Source organism: Medicago sativa, chromosome 5, assembly GCF_051527215.1.
Source record: "Medicago sativa cultivar Bolivia chromosome 5, Bolivia_mono, whole genome shotgun sequence".
In the NCBI taxonomy this organism is placed as follows: domain Eukaryota; kingdom Viridiplantae; phylum Streptophyta; class Magnoliopsida; order Fabales; family Fabaceae; genus Medicago; species Medicago sativa.
Window position 1 is genome coordinate 62404883 of NC_140753.1, and position 20881 is coordinate 62425763.

Genomic DNA, 20881 nt, shown 5'->3' on the forward strand with positions numbered 1-20881 from the left:
TTTACTTGTTTGCAACAGATTTATAAACTTATTTACAAATCCAAAGCAACTTTCAAGTAATAGAAGTTGTCTTGGTAGATTGTTCATATTTTTCTAGGTTTGTTGCATATTTTGATCCCCTTGGTAGTAGTTGTGCGATTTGGATTTCCTTCTTTATAGATGTGCTAATAGTAAATGTATTTTTGCTTAAGCTTTAGTAGTTTCTTCTACAATTATATTTTACACACACAAGTTTTTCAATATATCCCTCGATAGCAGTCTTGACTCAGTGTATAAGATGATTTCAGATTCTAAATTTCTAGCTAGTTCAAGCTTACATGCGATGAGAAATCATGGGCTATGCATATTTTGTTCTTTATCATTCCTTATGTAAATAACAGAAAGGAATTTGAGTTCATGGTGATCTGATAAATCATATTTGATTGCTTGTTTGTTTTTGAAGCCACGTCCTCTCTGATGGTGATCTGATTATACTTCTTGTTGTTCGTTTTTGAATTCCTCTCTGATCAGTTCATAGTGATCTGATCATACTTGCTGTGATAGTTTGTTTTTGTAGTCATGTTTGCATATTTTGATTTTTTTTTTAATTCAACAATTATATGCGTAGCTTTTTTATTTTTTTAATTCAAAAATTACACACGTGACATCCTATTCACTTAAGTGAGGTGCCACATCTCTTATTGTACTAAATCATTACCTATATGTTTTTTCTCTATGATCTAGCATTTGGTCGGTTAGTATATATTAAGTCAAATTAACTTCCATTTTCTCTTACAAATAACTGAACAAATTTGATAATGAATGGTTAATCAACCCTTTCTTTTTACAGATAATGAAGGAGAAGTAAAAAATACCCTAGCAGGGAATGAGTTTGGCTTGATATCTTTAAGGTATTGAATGAGTTGAGCAACACTATATTAATTTTTCTTTATTTCATCCTAGTAATAAACAAATCTTTACATGCCCTCTCTGTGTGTGGCTTGGATTGCATTGCATTGCACTGCCATTCTCTTTCTCTCTCATTGTTTCCTATAAGGTATATCCCAGTTAATTTCTTCTTTTTGAAAAGGTATAGTATACTGTGAGAGTTAACTTAAAATCAGGATTCTGCAGAAGCAACGTGCCACGATGGAGAAGCAACGTGCCACGATGGTTGAAGAATTTTGTGAGGCAAGTCACTGGTTTTTTCGTGCCACGATGGGGTCGCAACGTCGCACGATGGTGTGCTGGCAGCGAATAACAGAAACGTATTTTCTGGTGCAGATTTGTTCCAATTTTTAAGCAAAACTTTTACTATAAATATAGACCTTGTATCAGACTATTTTAAGAGAGATAGAAGGGCTGAAACAAGGGTTTAGAAAGGCAACAACAAAACTAGGGTTTGTATAGAGTTTGTCTCTTGGCAACAAAACTAGGGTTTGTGGGTTGATTCACCTTGGGAAACACTATTAGGATTGAGTCTCTTGGTTACGGGAAGAGGCTGGGATTTGGGTAGAATCAGGCGGGAGACTTATTCTTGTAATCCATCTCTTTGTAACGCTACTCATCATATAGTGGAACGGAGGGCTGCTCTCTCCCCCAGACTAGGTCAATTTGGACCGAACTGGGTCAACAAATTCTTTGTGTTCTGATCTCTTCCTTTTCTTTCGCTGTTGTTTTCTACTTTTGGCTTGTGTTAATTGTTCCATACACTTTGATTTTGGTTGCTTAATTATCCCTTGCTCCACACATCAAGTTGTTATTGGTGTGGTTTTCTCATCGAATCCTCAACAATTGGCGCCCACCGTGGGGCAAGGGTCAAAGGATAATCAAGTACCATGGGTTCGAAGTGGGATATTGAGAAGTTTACCGGCGATAACGATTTTGGGTTATGGAAGGTAAAGATGGAAGCGGTGTTGATACAGCAAAAGTGTGAGAAAGCTTTGAAGGGTGAAGGTTCGTTACCGGTCACCATGACACGAGCGGAGAAGACCGAGATGGTGGACAAGGCCAGGAGTGCCATTGTCTTGTGCCTCGGAGATAAAGTTTTGAGAGAAGTAGCAAAGGAACCAACCGCGGCATCGATGTGGGCAAAGTTGGAATCTTTGTATATGACAAAGTCTTTGGCTCATCGGCAATTCCTAAAGCAACAACTCTACTCATTCAAGATGGTGGAGTCAAAGGCCATCATGGAGCAACTTACGGAGTTCAACAAAATCCTTGATGACTTGGAGAATATTGAGGTGAATCTTGAGGATGAAGATAAAGCTATACTCTTGTTGTGTGCTCTACCTAGATCTTTTGAATCGTTTAAAGATACCATGCTCTATGGAAAAGAAGGCACTGTTACCTTGGAAGAAGTTCAAGCAGCTTTGAGAACCAAGGAGTTGACTAAGTCGAAGGACTTGAGAGTTGATGAAAACGGGGAAGGCCTAAGTGTTTCAAGAGGGAATGGTGGAGGTAGAGGTAACCGGGGAAAGAGTAGTAACAAGACAAAGTTTAAATGCTTTAAGTGTAACAAGATGGGTCACTTCAAGAAGGATTGTCCGGAGATTAATGGTAATTTCGTACAAATTGTCTCTGAGGGTTATGAGGATGCAGGTGCTTTGATGGTGTGTTGTTTGGAGGATGAAGGTGATGTTTCTCACCTTGGGGGTGATGCCTGGTAGAGCGGTGGTCGTCTGGAGAGACGTTAAACGCTCAACATCAGCCTGGAGAGGCGGTGGTAAGAATACTCATGATCTACCGGTTGAGGTGGAGGTTCAAGGTTGAAGACATAGTGGGATGTACTCATTTGCTAGTTGAGAGGTTGGAAGCTCAGCTTTAGGTGGAGTTGAACACACCGGGAGTGGTACGACTATGGAGGACCTTGGGTGCTATGCTCTAGTGGTGAGCAAGGGATTTCTTCATGAAGACGGAAGGCATTCCGGAGGTTGAAGAATGTATAGCACGGCTTGTGGAATTACCCTAAAAGTCCAAGGGTGATTGGATGCAAGGTGATCTTCAAGGAAGCGGGAGATGTCTCGTATTGAAGAGGTATGGTGTAGTCTTGTAGAACTACCTGAAATTCCTAGTGTAGTTTGGATACAAGGATCTTCGAGAAGGCGGAAGACATTCCGATGGCTGAAGAGGTTAAGGTGTGTACTTGTGGAACTACCTAAAATTCCTTGAGTAGTTTGGACACAAGGATCTTCAAAGGGGCGGAAGGCATTCCGATGATTGAAGAAGTTAGGGTTTAAACTTGTGGAGCTACTTGGTGTAGTGGGAACAAGGGAAAGAGCAGCAATGGTGGTTGATGGTTTGGCATCATCACTGATTTGAAGTCAAGGTGGAGAATTGTGAGAGTTAACTTAAAATCAGGATTCTGCAGAAGCAACGTGCCACGATGGAGAAGCAACGTGCCACGATGGTTGAAGAATTTCGTGAGGAAAGTCACTGGTTTTTTCGTGCCACGATGGGGTCGCAACGTGGCACGATGGTGTGCTGGCAGCGAATAACAGAAACGTATTTTCTGGTGCAGATTTGTTCCAATTTTTAAGCAAAACTTTTACTATAAATATAGACCTTGTATCAGACTATTTTAAGAGAGATAGAAGGGCTGAAACAAGGGTTTAGAAAGGCAACAACAAAACTAGGGTTTGTATAGAGTTTGTCTCTTGGCAACAAAACTAGGGTTTGTGGGTTGATTCACCTTGGGAAACACTATTAGGATTGAGTCTCTTGGTTACGGGAAGAGGCTGGGATTTGGGTAGAATTAGGCGGGAGACTTATTCTTGTAATCCATCTCTTTGTAACGCTACTCATCATATAGTGGAACGGAGGGCTGCTCTCTCCCCCAGACTAGGTCAATTTGGACCGAACTGGGTCAACAAATTCTTTGTGTTCTCTCTTCCTTTTCTTTCGCTGTTGTTTTCTACTTTTGGCTTGTGTTAATTGTTCCATACACTTTGATTTTGGTTGCTTAATTATCCCTTGCTCCACACATCAAGTTGTTATTGGTGTGGTTTTCTCATCGAATCCTCAACATATACTAGTGCTGCCAGCAAAGCATTTTCCATTTGGGAGAGGTCAACCGTTGTTTTTTATTTACTTCTCTAGCTTCTGCGTCCAGTATATGATATGCTCAGTTATGTAGCTGTGAACTCTTATCACTGAATTACAACTAAAAGATATTTTCAATTCCTCAAGCGATGTGTAATTGTGCAAGTATTCATGAAGAAGGAACTCTAGATTCTCACAGTTACTGATTGTGAGAATTTTCAAGGTTTTCGGGAGATGACGCAGTACGGAAGCAAGGGGTTAGCAAGCGCTAAACCTAGATAGAAAAGAACAAGTTTGCAAGCAACAAACTTGTGAAAATAGGGTTGCAAGCGACAAACCTATCAAAATAAGGGTTTCCGAAATCCACTAGAATTGAGAGAAAATCTCGAATAATTTTATTGAATCAAAAAGTGTGCCTCTTAGGCTACATAAGCTCTAAGTTCTGCTTATATAGTGAAAGAAATAACAAACACGTGGGCCAAAATAAAATAAAACGAAATAATAATAGAAAATTCTAGAAAATTACTCAGAATTGGCTAAATAATAAATACTATTAAATTACTAATAAAACCCTCCTGCATCAGGAGACCGTCTATTGGGAAAGACAACGGAGATGGAAAGCCATCTATGGTTAACTGTCTAAGAGAATTCAGAGGGACATCATCAGATAGCTGAATGATGGCATCGACTGCACCAATAGAGGACATTTTTTTTTAACTCAGGTTCAGTTAAGGAAGGAATTTTGTCAGGTATGTTTCCTAATCTCGGTTTCGGGCACTTAGTGACAAAGTTTGTAGACAAGGAAGCCCTTTATTCGTACCTCCAATCAAGTTCCACTCCTCCCACTCTTGCATATTCTCAAAATGTAGAGTATCAAAGGAAGGAAATGGTTTAATGAGTTTTTTTCAGACTACCCAACTGTCTAAGGGGTGGAAGCTATAGACGATCATCACAACTCGAGATCCTTAAATACACCATGTTGCTAAATAACGAATCACCCAACCAATTCCGAAAGCTGATTCCACCATGCCTTTTATGGTGATACTTTTTAAATTTGTTGAGCGTAGAAAATGTTTAACTAAATCACTCTGAATTTGTGAATATGAAAAAGTACTACCACAATCCCATTCTAAAGGATAACTCATGTATTTGTTCTTTCATCTTCATATTGGCTTGAACTGCTTCAAAGGGGTCATTGACATTTTGTAGTTGTGAGATGGAAAGTTTTCGATGTAGATGGGGATATTTTCCCAGCTCTCCAACCTTCAACCCGCCAGTATGTTTGCTGACAACAAAGTCAGACAAAGTATGGATGTTTTTTAGTTTGGTTATTTGTAAGGGCATCTCCGTCAATGCAGTTTCACTAACATCAACGTGGCGCAAATTAACAAATTTTCCAGCCTCTCGGACAATTCAGTGAGCCTTTTACAGCCTGACAACAACAAGAATTGCAAATTGTAAAGCTTGCATGTTTCAGAAGGCAACCTTTCAATCATAGTGTGAGAAAGATTTAAGTACCGCAGGTGTAACAAATTTCCAATAGAGTTGGGAACCTCGGTGATGCTCTTGTAGTTTGACAAAGACAACACACGTAGTTGTTTCGTTGTTGGCAGCAAGTCATGTACTACCTTGTTTGATAGTAAACAAAGAAGCAACTCTTCTTGTAATGGTAATGCTATAAAGATACATAGATATTTTAATCCATACAGTTTATCAAATTTATTTTATGAGTCATATATAACTCTTATTGTATGATAAGTTATGTACCCTATCATGTAAATTATGTTTGTCCATATTGATACAAAGAATAAAACCATTGTGGCAAAATCATGATAAGTCATCACCAATATATCGTCGATGTAACAACCACCTTGACACTAGTATATCAAAGTATTCTTGTCCAACTTTTTCCCAGTATGTGGACGATTCTAACAAGTCTTCTACCGTCCGCAACTTAATTACAATTATTTTTTTTCTTTCTATGATGGACTTCTTTGGAAAATTTGAACAATATGCAAAGCATCGTTTTAAAGGCGTCTGAAGATAATGGTAGCTCAATTGTATAAAAGGTTGCATATTATGATATATAATACCCGAATATCACTTCCTAGCACAAAATTCTAGTAATCTGGGGATAATTTGGTGTGAAGTATATCCCCTAGTGCCACTCCAGCAAATGGTGATCCATAAGATCATAACATTTATTTATTGCAACTTCTCTGCCAATTTCCTCTAGATTAGATCGTTGTTGGTCGTTACATGCTCCAAATGCATGTCATGTCCTGCTAGTAAAGACCAGCAATCTTCACTTTTCAGAGGTCTCATGTAGTGGACAGAAAGAAAGGTTTGCATAGATAATGCAACCCTTTCATCCTGTGTGATGATCCTACTTCCTGTTTCGCCAACATTAGAGATATTCATCAGTAATGTCCTGATAGATCTTGCATCGCATACCTCATTCAATATTAGCGAACATTTTGGGTAAATGTTATTCACGTCACTTGTGTCATTTCTGCTTGTCTTCACGTTATTAAGAATTGTTTCAAAAACATTTAAATCATCAAAGTCTTTTGAAACATGTGCCCACACTTCTAATTCAAATTTGGCATACACTTCAGCATCATTGTAAAGAAATTTAGCAAGGATTGTTTTACCAATCCCTGCCATACCATAATTCCTATTTTACTTGAAGGAGTTTCATGCCAAAAACTGTTGGAACTGGAACCACCAAATTGACCTTGTACTCATGAACTCAAGAATTCTAATCTTTCAGTTAATTTTTGCAATTTAGAATTAATGGCAAACTTAATCATTTTCAAGCAACTGTGAAATTTAATGTCGCGACACCCTTATAATTTAAAAAAGTTTATATAGATCTTTAAAATAAAAAATCGAAGATGTATTTTAGAGGTCAAATTTACTTTAAATAAATCTTTTGCAAACTAAGTGACATAATTGACATCAAATTTAATAAAAAAATAAAATAATAATAATAATAATAAAGAAATTGTTCTAACCATTGATGCAAATATAACTTTATTTATTTTTAAATTTTAGCAGAAGTTTATAATAACATGAATTAATGATGACAGCTACCCCCACAGGTCCTCCAAATTGGAGAGAACATCCAACCTCCCCTCCTAGATTGCCATAGTATTCAGCAGAATAGCAATTAGAATTGTCAGAGAATGCATCTGCCAAATAATCGGGTGGTCCATAATCCTCTCTAGAGTCTTCCTGATATGTAACGTGTCTAAAATAACTAGCATGATCAAATACTTTATCGGGAAAAAATCCAGAGCCCATTGGTGGATTAAGAGCGCCCGTAGAAGTTGTTCTACCACCCCACCCTACATGATCGGCAGAGTTCAAATTGGAGAATAAAGATGCTGGAAAATAACCAATACTCTCATCTTCGTTAGTTAGCCACCAATTTTTTGTTTTAGGATCCTGGATACACAAACACAAAGAAACTATATGGGCGAGTATATAATGTCTGATTTTACCAAATTACATGCAAATTACACATTATACTAAAACTATGGTTGCGAAAAATTGTTAACACATGCTTTTCAATAAATAAATTTAATATATTTTTTATTATTGTAGAAAAATTATTGTATATAAATGACCTGAATAATAGACAATGTGATTTCAATCATCTCTCCACCACTGATAGATGTTCTATCAAATCTTCCACCAAGGTAATTCTCTTTACTAGTTTGAACAAAACCTGGACATTGTAAATTGTAGCATCCAGTCTTCTTCAAATTATCTCTCTGTAAATTTTATACATCACATTATAGATGGAAGAAATGATACTTTTATTTTTTATAATTAACCTTAAATGTAAAGAAACTTTGAAATAAAACATGAAAGTATTCTCATTAGCTGTGAAATATACTAAAAATGGCATATGTATAAATTTATAAACTCAAAATTGTGAGAAGAAATAAAAATGGTAACAACAATCCCTACCGTCCATACTGCATACAAATGAGTTCCATCATCATTGTACAGTTCTGGAGCCACCTAATATTAAATTGACAAATCATACATAAATAATTTTTGGTGTGAAAAAAAAAAAATTGTGATAAAAAATTTAATATAAATCAACAAAATGAAACTCACATGCCATCCAATACCAATTAAATCTGTGCTATTTGTAGGTCCATTTTGAACCCACATCATAGCTGCACTTGATTGATACTTCTCAACTTTAAAATTATAAACACTACTTGTTCCGCCAACTCCGTAGTAAGAAACAATATCAGGAGTTGTTTTGAGAGTTACTTTTGCAACCTATAAATACAAATATATTCATACGAAGACTCTATAGTTGAAACAATTATAAACTTATTAATTATTTAAATTTGATAGGCCCAAAAGAAACTTACATGGTTACCAGGATTGTTTTCAAACAGGACTTTGTTAAAAAATGATTTGCCTCGGATGAGGTCATCTTTCATTGTCCTCCTAATTGGAACAGTTCCTGTTGCACATTGGTCCTTCTCAAGCCCAAGTATAGCCTTGTTTGATGAATTCTTCACGGAAGTTGTCTTTATTCTATTTTGAAAGCTAGGTTTTCTCTATAGTAAATAAAACAAAAATAAATGAATCTACAAATAAAATTAAATTGTATTCATATTTTTTTTCATAAAATTTAACTAAGTGCATACCTGCAACTTATGATTCTTAAGTAAAGGATGATCAAAGGCTGGTTGCTTATCAATATCAATGCAATCAACAATGTATCCATATTTTGTCTGTAAACACCATAATCGAACAAAATAAAAATTATTAAGCCATATAGTAAAAGTTCAACAAAAAAAAGTCATATTGTGACATAAAAGAAGAGTATGAAATACATGAACACTCTTGATAGGAGCTTTATTTATAAGTTTTAACTCTCTCTCTATGTCCATATCCTCTTTCACCTTGCTTTGCATACTATGAATTTGATGACCAGTAATGCTAGCCACCAAACACATGAAAAAGAATAGTATATTGATCATTCTTTTTTCAATTATCTTGCAGAATAAAGTTATTCAATACAAGATCATAGTTTAGTATTCTCGCTTTTTATAGTTCTGATTCAACAAAAATAATACTCTCTTCAGTGTCAATTATAAGTAAATTCAACTTTTTAGATTCATTCAATAAATGATGTACATACATTATTTATTGAATGAATTTAAAAAATGTATGTAGATTAATAATGTATGTGGTATGCAAATTTGTTAAATTCATTCAATAAATAATGTATGTGCATCATTTATTGAATGAATCTAAAAAATCAAATTTATTTATAATTAACATTGATGAGAATATTTAATGGGGGTCTTTTCCAGCACATTGCCATCACAATCATCTACTAGTATCTTTTTATTGGCACTGAATTTGAGAAAAAGATATTGGCACAGAGTTTCATATTTGATCGTCTACTTTTGACTTTCGTGATTAATGTTTAGCTTTATTTAACGGGTGTCTTGGTCGAACATGCCAGCATAATCATCTATTTACTCCCTCCTTTTCAAAATACATGTCCAATTTTTGCAATGTACACTATTCACTTGACTTATTTGACCATACTTTTTAACTAATGTATAGATACAAATATTAGCATGTAAGATGTTGTTTGATTTGACTCGACAAATATTTTCAAAATATTAAATTTTTATAATTTTTTATTTTAGATAATTAAAGATATTAACGGTCAAAATTGTGCATTGGCATATGTGAAGTGGTTGACTTGGACATGTATTTTGAAACGGATGGAGTATATTGGATACTCCCTCCGCTTTTAAATATAAGCAAATTTTGACTTTTAGATTCATTCAATTAATGATGTATATAATCTATAGGCTTAAATGCTGTTTTGGTCCCTTAAGTATTTAATAGGTATCGCTTTGGTCCCTTAACTAAAAAAAGATTCTTTAAGTTTTTTTTTTAGACGCGTTTTGGTCCCTTCTGTTAAGTTTCCGTTAGGTTTAATAAAAAAAACGTTAAGTGTGGACACGTGTCACCTTGTCATTGGCTCATAGAATTTTTTTCAAAAAAAAAAATTTACAAAATTTTTTTTGTTTTAATTTAAAATTTTTTGTAAAATATAAATTCCCAGAACCAATGACAAGGTGACACATGTCACTTTGTCATTGGTTTTGGGAATTTTTGTAAAAAAATATTTTAAAAAATTTGTAAAAAAATAATAATCTCAGAGCCAATGACAAGGTGACACGTGTCCAGGAGTTAACTCTTTTTTTAAACCCTAACGGAAACCTAACAGAAAGAACCAAAACGAGACTAAAAAAAAACTTAAAGTATTCAAACAATCTTTTTTTTAGTTAAGGGACCAAAGCGATACTTTTTAAATACTTAAGGGACTAAAAGAGCATTTAAGCCTAATCTATATTATAGACCACATATATCATTAATGACTAAGTTGCATTTTTGGTCCCTTAACTATTTAGGTGGCATCGCTTTGGTCCCTTAATTAAAATTCGATTTATTTTGGTCCCTTAACTTCTTTATGTTACACATTTTAGTCTTTTCTGTTAGTTTTAATTCAAAAACGTTAGGTTTTCTTCATCTTCTTATCATCTCCATCAACCTTCAACAACAAGAATCACAGAAAAAATCCAGAAGAAAATGAAGAGAGTCTAACGTTTTTTAATTAAAACTAACGTAAAGGACCAAAACGTGTAACGACGAGAAGTTAAGGGACCAAAATAAACCGAATTTTAATTAAGGGACCAAAACGATACTACCTAAATAGTTAAGGGACCAAAAATGCAATTTAACCATCATTAATTGAATGAACCTAAAAGTCAAAAATTGCTTATATTTAAAAACGGAAGGAGTACAAAGTAATAAAAATGATACACCATGACTCCCTAACAATTTCACAAAAATCATGGTTATTAATAAAAATTGTTAGAGTAATAAATATGTCACAAATGTATGTGACAATTACCAAATTGCCCTTTGTATATAGATATATGGGAAATGTTAACGAGTGCCTCCGAGACACTCTTTAAGCACTTTAAATAGTAAAAAATTATGAAAAGTTATGTATTTAATGCATTAAAAATTGTAATAGTGTTGACTTTTTGAAAGAATAATTGATAAATTTGGAATCCTTAAAGAGTGCACAGGAACACCCGTTAACAAGACTCTAGATATATTTATAGTTAACTTTTCATATTCCAAGATACTCCCTCCGTCCCGCAATAGATGACCCACTTGAAAAATATGTAATTTTGACCATATTTTTCTACTAATATATAAAGATAAATAATATCATATAAGATGTCGTTAGATTTGTCTCGATTAGTATTTTCAAAATATCAAATTTTCATAATTTTTTCTAATATATTATTTATGATATTTAAGTTCAAAATTATGCATTGACATGCGTAATAAGGTCAACTGTGTCAAGTATTAAGGGACGGAGTGAGTATAGTGATAATATTAACAAGGGATTGAAAAAGAGTAATAAATGTATTCCATCCAATTAAGCCTACCCGGAGATTCTTCCAAAGGAAGAGTGATAGTAAGAGCACCTTCGATTGTGGTCTTTTACTCATGGTTATTTTGTAGGTCCCACTATAGCCACTTCATCTTGAAACAACTCTCTTAATTTTTACTCTAATGGTAAACTCAAAAAAATTCATTTTAGGTCCCATAGTTGTACCATATATATTGATATTTTATTCATATTCAATTTTATAGTACAGCTTGAATACTAGTTGCTTCGTGAAGTGATGGTAATTACATGGTGGAATTCTCCAATGAAAATTCCTACAAAATGTCATGCTTTTGTAATTTTGTTATGCCATTGCTGGCGGACGATACCAAAAAAGCAACCATTGGAGTTGCTCTTAGAATCTGCTGAGCTATGCGTGCATTCTTTTGTATAAGGTAAGAGGGAATATTCCATTGACCATTCAAAATAAAGTCAGCCACTTTCATGTTCAAATCAGTGTGCAGATGCGCAGGAATATTCAAAGTTTCCACAAGGGGTTTATCCATCCATCTGTTTGTCCAGAACTTGACAGTCTTACCATTTCCAATTGACCAAGAATTGAGTTCTCATAAACCAACCGGATATGAGCTTTCATACCAGACCACACCGAGGAAGAGATTTTGTAATTAATAGGAATACCATTTTTGATGTATCTGGCGCGGCACATTTGAGCCCATTGATCTTCAGAAGTCACCAAAGTCCAACAAAGGTGTAAAAGAGAAGCTGTGTTGACCAATCTGGGGTCCTTCATTGCTAAACCTCCTTCCCCTTTAGGCTTACACAGACAGAACCTTCCAAGCCACCGTACAGATCTTTGCTTGATTAATTAATATCCACACTCCATATAAAATTCTTAATCATCTTGGTGAGTTGCTTTAAAAGACTAATAGGCCAAGGATATATATGAAAAGAGTACAACAACATGCTACTTATCACATAATTTACAAGTTGCACTCTTCCTATTATGGATAAAAGCAATCCATAAAAGGGCGAAAGTGACAAGCTTTGAGCTTGCCCTTGAAGAGAGGGATACCCGGATATGTGAAAGGGAGAGATCCATGCTTAAAACCAGTTAAACTAGCAATTGCAGCCTGTCTAGACAAAGGCACCGCACCTGAAAATTGAAATTGTTGGAGTTAATGGTTTAAAGAGTTGCCTTGTTCCGTAAGAAATTATCCAAATTTGAGTTTTGTTCTGTAACTGGCAAAAGGCATATATGAATAAATTTTAATTTTTTATTCCAATTTTTTCTGACAAGGAAATTCCCGTAGACATGTTTTTTAATGTTTTATATATGATAGTAAATGAATCAATTCTATGTCAAATATTGAATTTAAACAATAACTCATAAATTTAAACACCCGTAGAAGCCACAACATTGTTACGGTATTGATTTGAGATTGGTACTTTCTATTTGGCTCACCACCCATTCTGCTAGCTTGTATGGTACTCTTGGTTACATTTTTAATAGAATTTTTCTGTTTCAAAAATAAAATCACAGCAATTGAGTTGCAAGATACTAATAGGCTAAGTGTGTGTTAATGAAGTGATGGTAGGCTGAGTGGTCCTTGGTAGAGTGTGAAGTCTGCAGAGAGGGGAAACATGTGCTGTAACACATGAGTGATTGGTGATTCGGCACTGGTTTGATGTTGTTAGAAATAGGTAAATTGAATGTAATGTGTAATATGTTTTTGTATTGTCCCAGTGGTGTCATTAGATAAATTATTTAGGAGTAAAAAATGACAATGCTATAAGACAATGAATTCATATGTAAGAAAATTGACAAATTTAAACATGCAACTTTGTTGTTGCCAGAATGAACCAAACCCGAACAGAGCAGTACCTATGGAATGAAGATCCTTCTAGTCGAATCTAAGCCCTCTCATCTCTGATTCTGCAAGCAATTTGAAGATCGTTGGGCATAATAGTAACTCTCTTAGCATCAATGGCACAAAAGTTAGTAACACTAAGAGCCTTGAGAATGACAAACTCTTGAATAGATGATAAGAAGTAATCATGAGTGTAATTTACAAATTAAGAAGACAGTCGAGATAATGTTGATAATTGTCATTTGTCAAGATACAGTTTTACTATCAAACCTGTGTAGACTGCGACGATATCAAACAATATTAAGCACATTAAGGATGGCAGCCAAAATCATATGTCTACAATGAGAGGACCTATGCTGTTACAAAGTTCTAAGGCAGAAGAAGTTGAGCTAGTATCAAATATCGAATGATACCAATTCCACAAGCAATTACACAAGCATGCTGATCCAATTAAAAAAATAAAAACGCCTACATTTTCCTACTTCCATCCCAAAGGAGGAGACTCGTACAAGCCACAAATCTCAAAACATCAACCTCCAGGGTGCACCTCTTTGTTATAACCAGACTCTTACAAATATCAAATGATACCACCGAACTAAGCCAATTCCACTTAGCAAATCACTTAACAATATCAAATGTCAAAACATCAACCTCTAGGGTGCACCTCTTTGTTGCTGCCTAAATCACTTCTGCCCTGTGGTTTGATGTTACCAAACCCTAAAGTACGGCATCATTATTGGCGAATCCATCATCTACATTTACCCTTGAAGAGAGGGATACCCTACCAAATATGTGAAAGGGAGAGATCCATGCTCAAAACCAGTTAAACTAGCAATTGCAGCCTGTCTAGACAAAGGCACCGCACCTGAAAATTTTAATTGATCTGAAAATTTAAATTGTTGGAGTTAATGGTTTAAAGAGTTGCCTTGTTCCGTAAGCAATGATCCAAATTTGAGTTTTGTTCTATAACCAGCAAAAGGCGTCTTTGAATAAATTTTAATTTTTGATTCCTATTTTTTCTGACAAGGAAATTCCCGTAGACATTTTTTTAGTGTTTTGTATATGATAGTAAATGAATCAATTTTATGTCAAATATTGAATTTAAACAATGACTGATAAATTTAAACACCGTTAGAAGTCACAACTTTGTTACGGTATTGATTTGAGATGGGTACTTTCTATTTGCTCACCACCCTTTCTGCTTGCTTGTATGGTATTCTTGGTAACATTTTTAATAGACTTTTTCTGTTTCAAAAATAAAATCACAGCAATTTAGTTGCAAGATACTAATAGGCTAAGTGTGTGTTAATGAAGTGATGGCAGGCTGAGTGGTCCTTAGTAGAGACTAGAGTGTGAAGTCTGCAGAAGAGGGAACCATGTATTGTAACACATGATGGTTGGAGATTAGGCACTGGTTTGATGTTGTTAGAATTAGGTATATGGAATGCAATGTGTAATATGCTTTTGTATTGTCCCAGTGGGGTCATTAGATAAAAAAAATAATTAGGAGTAAAAAATGACAATGCTCTAAGACAATGAGTTCATAGTACACATTAAGCTAAGTGGAAGGTAGTGTAAGAAAATTGACAAATTTAAACATGCAACTTTGTTGTCGCCGGTATGAACCAAATCCTAACAGAGCAGTACCTATTGAATGAAGATCCTTTTAGTCGAATCTAACCCCTCTAACCTCTGATTCTGCAAGCAATTTGAAGATCCTTGGGCATAATAGTAACTCTCTTAGCATCAATGGCACAAAAGTTGGTAACTTTAAAAGCCTTGAGAATGAATGACAAACTCTTGAATAGATGATAAGGAGTAACCATGAGTGTAATTTACAAATTAAGAAGACAGTCGAGATAATGTTGATAATTGTCATTTGTCAAGATACAGTTTTACTATCAAACCTGTGTAGATTGCGACGATACCAAACAATATTAATCACACTAAGGATGGAAGCCAAAATCATATCTCTACATTGAGAGGACCTATGTCTGTTACAAAGTTCTAAGGCAGAAGAAATTGAGCTAGTATCAAATATCAAATGATACCAATTCCGCAAGCCAATTACACAAGCATCCTGATCCAATTAAAAAATAAAAACGCCTAACTGAGGTTTCAGTGGCTCCAGTGCATGACCAACAATTCAGCTGTCAAAACATCAACCTCTTGAGTGCACCTCCTTGTTGCTGCATAAATCACTTATGCCCTAGCCCCTATGGTTTGTTATAATCAGACCCTAAACTACGGCTGCTCCTTAGCAAATCCAGCATCTACATTTTCCTTCATCCATCCCAAAGGAGGAGACTCTTACAAGCCACAAATGTCAAAACATCAACCTCTAGGGTGCACCTCTTTGTTATAACCAGACTCTTACAAATATCAAATGATACCACCGAACTAAGCCAGTTCCACTTAGAAAATCACTTAACAATATCAAATGTCAAAACATCAACCTCTTGGGTGCACCTCTTTGTTGCTGCATAAATCACTTCTGCCCCGTGGTTTGTTATGAACTAACTCTAAACTACGGCATCATTATTAGCAAATCCAGCATCTACATTTACCTTCATCTGTCCCAGAGGAGACTCATACATAACAATGATCTGGTGGTTGGCTTGGGCCAGTTCCTGTGAAGGGAATGAAATAATATCCGGCATGAAGTCATGGGCGGACTGTGCTACTAACAGAGGTTGAAAAACATCGTTTCCAAAAACCTTTTTTGTTCCTATAAAATTAGATTCTCCAAAGCCCAAAGGGTAATGTAAAAGAGTTGGGTGGCCACAAGTCCCTTACAAGACAGCCAAGATGTTAACCATTACTAATTCACATCTAAAAGAAGGTAATGAAAAGGTTTAAAATTCTGAATGCACTAATCTTCACTATGTGAATGCACTAGTTCCAAGAAATTCTGAATGTTATGTTTAGTGCGGAATCAGATAATTTAGAGCAAATTTTAATAACTTATTACCACAAGAGTCCAAGACTATTTTAACATCCATTCTATTTGAATTTTGCCAGATTAATTTAATCTAGTGCATTGAAAAAGACTCTTATCTAGGAGTATTTTTTTACAATAAAACTAACAAAAATCAGTTTAATTTTGATTTGTTGGTGTTAATTTATTTTCAGATTTAACCAATTTACAACTAGAAAATTAAAAGCATCACATCAGAAATCTTGAAGAAGCGAATTTGAAATTAGATGTAAAACATTCAAGATTTTTATCTTACAAAAGCAAATGGAATTACTCTCTGAATTCAGAACACTTAATAGGCTAGGATTGAAACTAGATTACACACTAGAAATCATAATAAACCAAATCCCAACGGTGAAACATCTATGGGATCAATTCTAAGCCCTCTCGCCTCTGATTCGGCGAGCGAGTTGAATATCCTTAGGCATAATAGTAACTCTCTTAGCATGAATAGCACAAAGATTGGTATCTTCAAACAAACCAACAAGATAAGCTTCAGCTGCTTCTTGAAGAGCAGAAACAGCGCTACTCTGGAATCGGAGATCCGTTTTGAAATCCTGAGCGATCTCTCTAACCAATCTTTGGAAAGGAAGCTTCCTTATGAGAAGCTCTGTGCTCTTCTGATACTTTCTGATTTCACGAAGAGCGACTGTTCCTGGACGGAATCTGTGTGGCTTCTTCACTCCTCCAGTCGCCGGAGCTGATTTCCGAGCGGCTTTGGTGGCGAGCTGTTTCCTTGGTGCTTTTCCTCCGGTGGATTTTCTTGCTGTTTGTTTGGTACGTGCCATTTTGTGAAGCGAATGAAAATAAGAGGAAGTGTTTGGGTTTTTTATAGAGAGGAGAAGAATGAGGAATGAGAGGGAAATCTGAAGATTTGGGAAGATGAGATTGGAAGAATAGTGGCCGTTGATAGGAATGGTTATCTACGGCTATAAGTTTCTGAGGGGAAGGGTATTTGGATCGCGATCCGTGGCATGTGAAAGTAACCAATAGGATTAATTTCATTATATTTTTTAAGAATTCTCAATTACTGTGTGTGCAAGAGCCAAGAGGGTCAAGCCCAAACAAAAAGACAACGGTGCTTTATTGATTTTTCTCTTTTAAAATAATTTATTGATTTTTTATTTTTCCATTCTTCCAATAAATCAAAAAAAAAAAAAAATTAGCGTAAATCAACATATATATATATATATATATATATATATATATATATATATATATATATATATATATCGTAGCGACTTGAGTTTGTGAAGAAACGATTTCAGAAACTCTTTTAATGAATCAAAATTGATTAAGGGATTCTGTTATAAGATATATGATGATAGTGTTGGCCAAAACTCATAGCAAATCGTCGTGTATGCTATGAGAAATCCGCGTTTTAATTTTTGTTTGATGATTCATGAAATTGATTTGGTATTCTATGTAATTTTAAATCGCAATAAAAAATCATTTAACAATTGTTGCATATTGCGCGAGATCGAATCAGGTCCTTATTGGATCATCATATCTTGATCCCTGTGTATTCGAGAAAAAACGATAAACAACAAGAAAAATAAAATGTTGGATTATCTTGGATTTTATTTTTACTCATTGAAATGCTTGACAAATTTACCTCAAATTTTACAATGAGTCTACTACTGACAAGTTTTATGTCTTCATGTCTTTGTGTTAGATCTTTATACTGCATCATTTCTTAAGCGTCATTTTGCGAGAGAGCATTTTCATAATTTCACCTGAATCATGGATTGCATCTTACATTCGCAACCTATAAACTTAGATTTTCTTTAACAATTTCATCTTGAGAGTTATTCTCGTTGAATTCCACTAACAAGTTGATCTCGTTGAATTCAAATGGCAAGTAGACTCATTGAATTCAAAATGGCGAGTTTATAATTTTTCTCGACACAATTAAGGGAGATTAAGTTTGATGTGTCTGCCTAATAGTTAAAAGTCGACGACCCAATATGGGAGATAATCATTTTTATATCTGTTCTACATTTTCCTTGCATTTTTTTAAAAAATAAAACATATAAATCACATAAGCCAAACTCATAGTAAATGAGGTAAGAGATAAAAATCCTCATAACGTAATCACAACAATATGACCATGCGCCCTTGAATCTTCATGTGGTAAAAAAAAAGAAATTTAAAAATAAAAAAAGTATTTCCATTAACAAATAAAATATTTACACGTGACTATTCACATACAATGTAATCAGTTTCAACTAACAGATCTCTTTCTAGAAATAAATATATGAGACTTCATTTTTCACAACCCTGTACTCTTGTAATTGATCCCTTCTCCAAACAAATTTCCAGGCAACGTATAATGCTTTATGATACGTCCATAGAGCCAGTTTGTAAACTTATTGAAGACACAAAAAAACTAGCAAGACACACACGTGGTAAGTAGCAAATTTATATAGTTGACAAAAAGGGAATACCAAAACTTTGTCACATTCTTCTCAAGGAAGGATAATCAAAGCAAAATAGGCCCCAACAAAAATCTTTTCACAAAATAACAATATATTCTTTGTTGCAAAAATTAAACTATAAAGCAATGCGGTATCCCATTAATATTTTAAAGTTCTAATCTACTTAGGAAAAACTAATCATGAATATATCACAAGTAGCAACCACTTTGCTAATAAGAAGCATTAGTTAATTAAATATTTCTCATATATATACCATTATAAATCAAATGGCGTAGGAAAACAAAATAAAATAACAATTTTCTCCTAAAAATAAAATAAAAAAATGTAACAATTTATTTTTGATTTGATAATCATATGATAGATCTCCCTGGCATGCAAGAAATTAAAGTGACATATGTATTGTACCTGTAACACGAACTAGCATTCCACAAATATTGCAACACCCACCCATGTTGACTTGAATCATACGGTCTACAATTTTGGAATTCATTGATACCATTCATCTTAAATTGACATAAATCCTTAATATTGTAGTATTGACATAAATCCTTAATATTTGTAGTATAAACTAGGCATAAAATCAAAATAATAATCAACATAAAAATATATATATATGAAAACAAACTTGAACAAGTCATTCTCTAATATGAATTATAACAAAATCAACTCATGATTCAATATGTCCTTCTCGAATATGAATCATAACAGAGGTAATAGAATAATTTAAACATAAACGAACATGTTATAACCATGAATCAAGATTGTGAATGAATTTTTTTTTTTTTTGGTCATGAGTGTTGTTCTCTCTTTTGTACGTGATGCACTAGCAAAAATAAATGTTTCTTAATTTTCAAAATAAACAAAGGAACATGTGCTTTTTTGACCATTTTTTAATAGTTTACACATGTTATTTCATTTTAAAGAAAGAAACTTGGATTGATAACTATGGAACATGTGTTTTTATGGGTGAGACTTCAAATTAGTTTTCCTGTATAAGTTATTACGACCATTTGAAACTATTTCTCGAGATCTCCAATCTATAAGTTAGGTTACTCTTAAACGAGAAAAATGAAAACATACACTAGTCTCATTCTGTATTCTCCAAGCTTAATTCTTTTCGAAAATAACTATCCGCTAATCCTTTTGTCAAAAGATCAGCCCATTTTCTTTAGATCTCATAGGATCCTCTTATATCCTTCACAACAATCGTGATTGTATTATAATTGGTCAATATGGCTAGAATCTACTTTGCCTATTTAGGAATATCTAAATATTATACATATCACCATCACTCCAACTTTTTAGTAACAACAACAACCAAGCTTTATCCACTAAGTAAGGGTCAGTTACATGAAAACATGATTTAGCACCATTGTAACTTTCTATAATACTATAACAATGGAGAACTTTTTTTGCTAAATAATCATAGGTTCACGTTCCTTTTAGGACGACACATCTTGCCCTTCTCAATTGTACACAAGTGCTTATTACTAGGACTCGTAAACCTACATAGTAACTCCACAAGCAATAGGTCTGCAATCAGGATTACTGAAGGTTGCCAACGATATTGGCAAACTCAAATTGATTTACAACAAAAATTCTCTTTCCAATTTTAGTAATTTTAATTCCAAATATTACATCATCATAGTCCTTCAAGTCAAAGAAAAAAGGTAGTCAAGTTATTCACATGTAAACAATAATAGCGTGGCCTTTCTTTTCTGATTTATAATGTATGCACTTGTCACTTTGCAACACCATGTGAAGCAGGGGCGGATGGTAGTATAAGGGAGGGTAGCCCTTGCTACCCAAAAAAAAATATTTTTCTGAGCGAGTAGGTATATTTTTATATTTAGCTACCCCTAATAATATATATTTAGCTACCCTAAGTTTAATTTTAAGTGAAATAATTTTTTCTATCTTTATTTAACTTCCGGTCGAACTTCAAATTATTTGATAATGTCGCATAGGAATCGAAAGATTAACACCCAAAAGAGATAAATAATAACAATATTTGGTTTATTTAACAAATAAAGTAATACAATTGTAGGCCCACACACTCTCAGCCCACCAGCACCACACAATTAATAAAACA

The 20881-nt window shown here is 34.3% G+C and overlaps 3 protein-coding genes across 3 annotated transcripts in view; all 3 read right to left on the reverse strand.

The window, feature by feature from the left end:
• Positions 1 to 20881, reverse strand: part of LOC146923832 (uncharacterized) — a 60235-nt gene that overhangs the window by 18954 nt on the left and 20400 nt on the right. The window lies entirely within an intron of this gene.
• On the reverse strand, positions 7057 to 9058 carry LOC146923834 (protein neprosin-like). The gene is made up of 7 exons (XM_085710523.1): positions 8889 to 9058; positions 8700 to 8786; positions 8418 to 8609; positions 8152 to 8322; positions 7999 to 8052; positions 7653 to 7799; positions 7057 to 7470 (listed from the first exon to the last, which is right to left on the reverse strand). Exons 1-7 carry the CDS (start codon positions 9033 to 9035, stop codon positions 7057 to 7059), a joined length of 1212 nt encoding a protein of 403 aa, XP_085566649.1. The 5' UTR covers positions 9036 to 9058.
• Positions 16555 to 17322, reverse strand: LOC146923835 (histone H3.2). The gene has a single exon (XM_085708950.1). The coding sequence runs from the start codon at positions 17137 to 17139 to the stop codon at positions 16729 to 16731; it is 411 nt and encodes a 136-aa protein (XP_085565076.1). The 5' UTR covers positions 17140 to 17322; the 3' UTR covers positions 16555 to 16728.